Source organism: Rhinolophus sinicus, linkage group LG05, assembly GCF_036562045.2.
Source record: "Rhinolophus sinicus isolate RSC01 linkage group LG05, ASM3656204v1, whole genome shotgun sequence".
Classification (NCBI taxonomy): Eukaryota; Metazoa; Chordata; class Mammalia; order Chiroptera; family Rhinolophidae; genus Rhinolophus; species Rhinolophus sinicus.
The window spans coordinates 32044183-32052415 of record NC_133755.1 but is presented as its reverse complement, the minus strand read 5'-3'; the positions used below and the strand labels follow the sequence as shown (position 1 = coordinate 32052415).

Here is an 8233-nt window from a genome sequence, read left to right as displayed (position 1 = left end):
AATATCCTTCCAAACTTTTTCTATGAAAAATTCCTTTGTTCATCAAATACTGGGTACCTACTATTATATGCCAAGCACTGTTTTAGGTGCTGGGGATAATGTCAGTGAAGTGAGTGGTAGAGCAAATCCCTGCTGTGTGATGCTAACCTTTGCTGAGGTCCTACTGGGGGCGGGGAAAGGAGGCACTATAGAGCAGATGGTGGTACATGCTCTGGAGAAGAAGACAGCAGACTGAGGGAGATGAGGAGAGCAGAAGACGGTGGTGGTGGTCAGGGAAAGCTGCTCAACAAGGTGAAGTCTGGGCAGTGGGGGATACCTGGAAGAATTTCTAGGCAGACGGAGCCACCAATGCAAGACCCTGATGCAGGAGCTAGGGAGGGGTATTCAGGGACCAGTAAAGGAGCCAGAGTAGCAGGAGAGAGTGAGCAGCAGGGGGGATGGCAAGAGATGAGGTCAGTGAGGTGGCCTGGGGCCACCCTAAGGACTTGCACTGCTTCTTTGGGAGGGAACCTATTCATTTCCTCACTCACAGAAAATGTATTGAGTACTCTTTGCCAAGTGAGAGAGTACAGCAAGGAAAAAAGTAAGTCTGCTCAGGAAGTTCACACTTCAGAGGGAGAAGACCATGAACTCATAGAGACGTAGAATGTCCAAAGGTAATATGGAGTCTGGAGAAAACAGGTCAGGAGTGGGGACAAGATCAGGCAAGGTCTATTAAAGTGATACGTGAGCAGAGATCGGTAAGAACATTCCAGGAAGAGGGAGCAGCAAAAGGAGCAAAGCCCTGAGGTAGACTTCGGAAAACAGCAAGGCGGCCTCGTGTCTGGAGCAGTGAGGCGACCAGGTCTCGGGGGCCACAGTGAGGACTATCGCCGTGACTCTGAGTGAGCTGGGAGCTGCTGGAGGATTCTGAGGAAAGCAGTGAGCTGGTGGAGCATATATTTTAAAACACTCAGGCCGCACTGTTGAGCACAGATTAGCATGCGGCACAGACCAACGCAGAAAAGTGAATTAGATGCGGTCCCATAATCCAGGCCAGAGATGGAGGGGCCTGAACCTGATCGATGGGGGCAGGGTGGGGACAGTATGGTGCGGAGGGTTTGGATTCTGCAGGAAGAGCAATAGCTTTTGCTGCAGGGTTGGCTCTATGCTATGCGAGAAAGATGCAAGGTCAAGTGTGACTTCAAGTTTTTGACCTGAGTAACTGGGAGGATGCGCTTGGAGGGTAAATTTAGGAACTGTTCTGCACATGTTAATTTTGAGATGCTCAGCCACCCAGGTGGACGTGTCAAGGGAACAGCTAGATAACGAAGTCTAGAGGTTAGGGAAGCGATCCAGGATGGAGACAGGTATTTGGGAATCTTCAGTCACAGACTGTTCAAACCACAAGACTTCCTATCAGCTCACCTAGCCCTAGAGAATGAGTGTGGATATAGCAGAAGAGATGTCAAAGCAGTTGAGTGCTGATCCCTGGGCCCTCCAACATTCAGACACAGGGAGATGAGGAGATAAAGGACAGGCCAATGATGGGGGAGAAAAACCAAAGAGAGGGCATTCAAGGAAGCCAAGTGAAAGCATTTTAAGAAGGAACCAACTGCCACATGCAGCTGAGAGGTCTAAAAAATGGGATTGTATTGTTTTGCAACCACTTTTTTTTTTTCTTAAACTACATAAAAAATATGAACATCTCAATGGATATATTAGTATAAATTTTTAATAGTTGCAGAGTTTTTTGTCCTTATAGACAGTGTAGCAACTTTGTAGCCATCTCTTGAAGTACATCCCTAATGATTTTCTTAGGATAAATTCCTACGTATGGAATTGCTTGATCAAAAGTGCATGATTTTAAGGCTTTTGCATATCATCGAGACTGCTTTTATGCAACGACCAACAGTACAACAGACTGCCCACTTCCTTGAACCCACAGAAGAGTAGCTATTATAATTAATTTCTCATTTGTTGCCAATTTTGGAGGTGGACATTGACTACTAAGGAGTCTGGACATATTTCCTAACTTCAATGGCAATCTGCATTCTAAAAGTTTTCCACTGATGTTCTTTTCTATTGGGCTATATGTGTCTTTTTCTGATTATTTCATATACAATGCTTCCTGTAAACCAAGGATATTAACGCATTTTTCTGCCATATTTGTCAAGTTTGTGATACTTTTAATTTTATTTCTGGCATTTGACGTATTAAATTTTTATGTAAATCATCAATATTCTCATTTATGACTTTTACCTTCATGACATTTAGAAATTCCTTCTCTCCCCAAGATTATAAAATTGAATATGTGGACGCTTTAAACTGATTGGCTGGTGAAGCTATTTATCTTTTGCTTTAGGAAAAACTGTCCTCCAAAAAGTGTCCTTGCTTTCTCCTGCCTTCTGATAGTACAATTTAAAAGACCTTATTAGATTCCGTTTTCCCCAAAGTCCTATTAAAGTCACAACATATAAAAAATAGAATCCAATAATGTTAGGACCCAATGGAGAAAAAAGTAAGCCTAGCGTTAGGACAAGGGAAGAATACAAGTTACAAGGTAGTATGCATATCACAGTTATGTGTTTTTTAGAATGCTACTATTTTCCTATCTTTCATAAAAAGATTGGAAGAAAATTCAACTCACTTTTCAAACCTACCCATCATTTTTTGTTTTTAACAGATTTAAACTGTCACCCTACGCCACTCCACTACCTTCTCCATGAGTGTCAACTGAACCCAGGGCCTGATCTGGCACAGTACAAATATTTAAGTGATTACGAAGAACTTAAAGATCAGCACCTTTTTCTGATGTCTCTTTCTACACATGACTTATTAGGAAAACATGGGTGGTAGTGTAAGACCCTGGGCTCTAGAGTCAGGCATTGACTGAAAACCAGCTCTGCCATTCATTACCTGTGAGACCTGACAAGCTACCTGACATAGCCAAGCCTCCGTTTTCTCTTCTGTCAAACAGGGAAGTAGCCAGATCTACCTCACAGTCAGCACAAGGATGAGATAATGCACGGAAAGCACTCAGCACAGTGCCTGGCATACAGTAAGTACACAATAAATGTTAGCTTCTATTATCACCTTAGCTGCTCTTACATTTACTTTTAAATTCTTTAAAGATTTCATTACCTCTTTTGCTAGTTTCTGTCCTTGTTCCACACATATAGGTTTTTCTTTCATATCATTCAGTCTTGCTAAAGTTTTGGGGTCATCCCGGAGATCAATCTAATTAAGAAAGGTCAATAATGTCCCATAATATTACAAGTCTTTAAAGATAAATCAAAGCATGTAGACCCATTTAATCCCCACATTCCAATAAAAGATTAAACACAAGAACTTAATTTTTAAAACCAACTAATATAATAAATGCCTCCTTTTGGCACTACTTTTTCCAAAAATGTGATAGCATTTGTTACAACTTACAACTGAGATTAAACATGTGCACCATTTGCTAAACCTTAGGACCATTTGTCTGAAAGCAACACCACAAGTTAGGCCAGAGAAATTCTTCTGAAATGGGTAAAATCAAAGCAGACATACCTGAGTTCCTATTAATAAAAAGGGTACATTTGGTGCGTATTCCTTCAGTTCTGGTACCCACTCCTCTTTCACATTTTGAAATGAGGCTGGATTTACCACAGAGAAGCATATAAGGAAGACATCAGTCATTGGGTAAGATAAAGGCCTCAGACGATCATAGTCTTCCTAAGGAAGAAAGAAAAATCTCATTATTTCCATTTCTTTAGTTTACTAACAATATGTACCTTAGATCACATGGTCAAAGAAGCAAAGTCAGGAGTACTCCACAAGTGGAATATATGGTACTCTACGTAAAATAAGATAATGCCATTTATTTTTGCTATTTTTTAATCTCTGAAGTTCTGAACACCAGTGGGGTAAAAATATGACAAGATCATTGACGACTACAATGAAACGTGGAGAAAACATGTGGTTACTAACGCTGTCATTGGAAACATTTTTAACTGAAAAGTTTGCACAATGAATTGATTGTAGCTAGATGTTGTCTAAGTATTATCATTTATAATAACTAACACCGAATGTTTACTGCGTCAGGTACTGATTTGTATGCTCTCCCAAGTATTATTTATTTAATCCTCATAACAACTACATGATAACGTAAATACCATTATCCCTGTTTTCCATTTGAGTAAACTGAGGCACAGAAGTTACATAACTTGTGTTAAGGATGTGAGGCAGTAAGTAAAGGAGATGGGATTTAAACCCTGGCCGTTTTACTCCAGAGCCCATGCCTTGCCCACTATACATCTTCGCTGAGACCGTAAATCTTTGCTTTCCCTGTGTTTTTTTTTTAATTGTGTGTGTGTGTGTCTGAAAATTTAAAGATAGAAAAATATAGAATAAATCCACACAATGCCCCCATTTCCTCCACAATTTCCAGTCCCTTCCTGAAATGGAGATGTTTTCACATGTATCTTTCCAGTTCTTTCTCTGTGCATGTGTGTACCTACAACTGCACACATTCAAACACCTGTACATAGAAGAGACCGTGCAATCTGCGTTGTTCTGCACCCTTCAGTATGTCTTGGAGATCTTTCCAGACCAAAATATGTTAGACTACAAAGTCATTTTAAACGGCTGCTTCATATTCCATAGGAGAGCTGTGCTACTGGTGGCTGTTGTAGCATCTCTGTCACAAAAGGCAGCGAAGATCTTGTCTGGCTTAGACTATTTTCTGTGACACAAAATTCTGCTTATTTACATTCTGGTGAGTGAACAGAGGCAGGATTCCATTTTTTTTCAGGGCTAGCCTGTCATTTGGTTTCAAGGAAACTATTTTTGGCGTAGGCCACCACCCCACTTAAATGACCCACTTTACTACTAGAACTTCAATGAACGTGGAACTAAAAGAACATTTCAACACATCTTTCACTCTCAGTCTCAGCAGTAGAATTTCCCTTGTGGAACCATTTTCCTGTCATGTCCTCTTCTAACACCTTTTCTTACTGCAATGTGCAACTCAAGCATATGAATATCTCAGAGTCATGATTTTGGAGTTAAGCCTGTTTTTCTGCAGTGTTTTCGAAGAGCCCACCCACAGTCTGGAGCCGTGGGCACTGAAAGATTTCTCAGGTATTAGCTATTACCCGACAAGAGGGGAAATGCCATCTCCAACCTTCTTTACCCTTTATTTTCAAAAGTGGAGGCCTCTAACTGGTCTTGAATAAAGCAGTGTCTGGTGTTATGAAATTATTCATGAAGAAATCAAGTAGAGGCGGGTCCCAGCCAGCTACTATTAGAGGACTATTATCAAAAACAGAACATGTTTTGAAAAATCAGTTTGAATGTTAAGTAGTACGATTGGGTGCATTAAATATACTGTCTGTGCTCTGCTGCCTATTTCAAACTGCATGTCAGTGGTGGTGGGGGGGGGGGGGGAGAGACAGCACTTAATCTTAGTATCTAACCATAAACTACATTCCAAGAGAATTTGGCATGGTCAAGGAATGGGGGTACTTTTGTTTAAAAGTCTCTCCTCATCCATATGTAGACCTAACTTTTACAGAATTAGAAATGCAGATACTATCTCATTGGATTATGAGGAATGAATGAAATAATGCCACGAAAGCACTCAGCGTAGTGCCAGGTACAGAAAAGAATTCCTCCAACACTTTCACATAAATTTTTCATCCCACGGGAAACTTGATTCTCCTGTTCTTCCACAAATCCAAGCAGGGTCCCAGCAGCCCCACACCAGGCCTGCTTTTGCATCTCCCTCCAACCACAGAGAAGAAAATCCTTTAGTGAGAAATAAAATTTTGTACACTGGCATCAACACACACGAATCAAACTGAGGTCTCTTGAGGACAGTATACTTTTCAGATTAATAAAAAATAATATTATTACTGTACTAATTAGTCATTTGGGGACTCAAAAACCTTTCGACTATTTAAAATGTAACCAGAAAAAAAAAAGATTTATATATTTCTAAGAAAACCAAATTAGGTTTTTTAAATGAAATTTTTACTTTTCAAGCAAGTTAACCTACCTCATTGGGGAAACAGAATGTGCACTCTTTCTCTAGAAGAGTATTACAGGAATGAAAAGTAAGTGAATGCAAAGTTCCCTAGAAATGCTTAATAATATTACTCCAAATATTCTGCAGAACATAAGTTTGTTATATGATTTGCCTTCATAACCTTGGTAAATACTGACTTTCCTCAATGAGAGACATGTGAGCACAAAGGAAAGATGCTAGACTAATCATTTCTAGATATTTGTTAAATTGCAGATTTTGGTGAAATAATTAAAATGTGAAGGATTTGGGTTATAAAAAAACAAAGACAAGTATGTTTAGAACTCCTTAATAAATAAATTTTACCCCTTAAGTCTGAAGTCTACTATCTAAAATGAACTCCTATCTGTAATCTCCAGGTAATAAATTGGCAGTTATTATAAGAATGAAACCTTCCTACTTCAATCCAGCCAGAGTAATGAGAAGCCTAATAATAAATAGCAAATTAAAAAAATAAATTATCCCCTATGCATACTGTACCCTGCATCATATAAAATCATGTATATCCACTGAGCAGGATCTTGGGTGAAGTTAATGGGAAATTCTGGATTTGGGGAAAAATAAATTGAAGCACGCATCACCTTTCATCTCCAGCTACTGAAATTTGACAACACAAAGAAAGTTAAAATGTGGCGCAACTGCCCTACTTTTAAATAGCCCCTTATCAAAGACAGAACTTCACACCAATTCTCTAGTGTCCTCCTAATTAACAAATCAATTATATTTTACTGCTTTAAAAAAAAGGTAGGTATTAAAACATTTCAACATGGTAACTGGAACGTAGAGAAAAGTGTATTAAACACTTTTAGGAATAAAGTGCATTAAACACAAATGTTTTACATCAAAACCATGAAAAACAATGTGTGAGTTCGGTCAACAGGATTGTTGGACTACTTTGTAACGTCTTTAGTTTCTAACCAACTGGCTAATGACCAATTTTTTAGACGTGTCTTCTGGTAGCTTAGGCTCTCCATTCTTGTCACGACTCTTTAATCTGTGACGATGACAACCTTAACACCCGAGAAATATCCCACACTTACAACCTGACAAGGATTCACAGACAGAAAGAGACCGAAGAAATGTGCTCTGAGAGGAAACCAAAGACCTTCTGGTGTAACAGAGCTGTAGCCAATGACCATCAGGTGGGAGACCCCCTTTTTATGTACAGCTCAGCCAGCAGTGCCCAGGAGCACCCCTACTTCTCTATTACCTTTGTCTCCTTCATGTGGACCTGGGGCTCCCTTCTATTTTAGTGGATTCTCTTTAAAATACACATTTTTTAGCATGTGTATTTTAAAAACATATCCAAAACATGAATTTTAAGCAAAACCACTCACAGCACAGGCCTTGCCGTGCTTTGTTAACTGGCAGGCTGTCCCACACTGGTCACTTCAAATCAATTAGCAAAGATTTATTAGCTCCTACTGCATGGAAGGATACATCTAAGGATACACATAAATATAAGAAATAACTGTCGCCCTGGAGCTGATAGTTTAGTTGGGAATTTAAGACACATACATATAAAAAGATAGTCATACACAACAATGGGAGAAAGAAAAGTGTAAACTGAGCAGATGAATATATAAATGCTTAATCCAAGAGACATTAATAAGGCACCTAGTATGTGTCCAGAATGGTGCTAAGTGTAATGAATCACCAGAGAAATGAAGGAAGGACAAGATTCAGATCCCATCTGATTTGTATAACATCGTAAAAATATTTGCAAAGATACCTGGATGGTAAAAATAAGGTAACGAGCTCAAATGAGCAATAATAGTACACGCAATGTAGCCGTGCACCTCAGCAGGGCTTTGCAGACCTCAAAGCCACAGTCTAGAAGAGAAGAAATCGTGATGCTGGTGTGGGAACATGCATAAGGTTAGCACAGAGGAGGAAGAATTTGATAGGTGGGGAGAGACACAAGCATTTATAACAGGCTCTGCTCTTAAGGAGTTCATGGTAATGGAGAAAAATGTATGTGAACGCAATACTACAAGTCAGAATATGGTAAACAGCAAGAGTGGTAATTAGGAGACACCAAGGAAAGACTAGAATCTTAAAGGAGGTGGTATTTGAGTTGGGGCTCACAGAATGGACGGGATTGGCACATACACAACCTATTAGGTTGGTGTAAAAGTGATTGTGGTTTAAAAGGTTAAAAACAACTGCAAAAACTGCAATTAC

At 39.5% G+C, this 8233-nt stretch overlaps 1 protein-coding gene across 2 annotated transcripts in view; it reads right to left on the bottom strand.

Annotated features, from left to right (window-relative positions):
• Positions 1–8233, bottom strand: part of RHOQ (ras homolog family member Q) — a 38472-nt gene that overhangs the window by 3452 nt on the left and 26787 nt on the right. The window contains exons 3-4 of one of the 2 annotated variants that reach the window (XM_019748620.2): positions 3535–3699; positions 3124–3219 (exon numbers count right to left, since the gene is read on the bottom strand). In XM_019748620.2, coding sequence (XP_019604179.1) covers positions 3124–3219; positions 3535–3699 — 261 coding nt within the window. The remainder of the gene's footprint in view (positions 1–3123; positions 3220–3534; positions 3700–8233) is intronic. The other variant, XM_019748621.2, reaches the window with a different exon arrangement.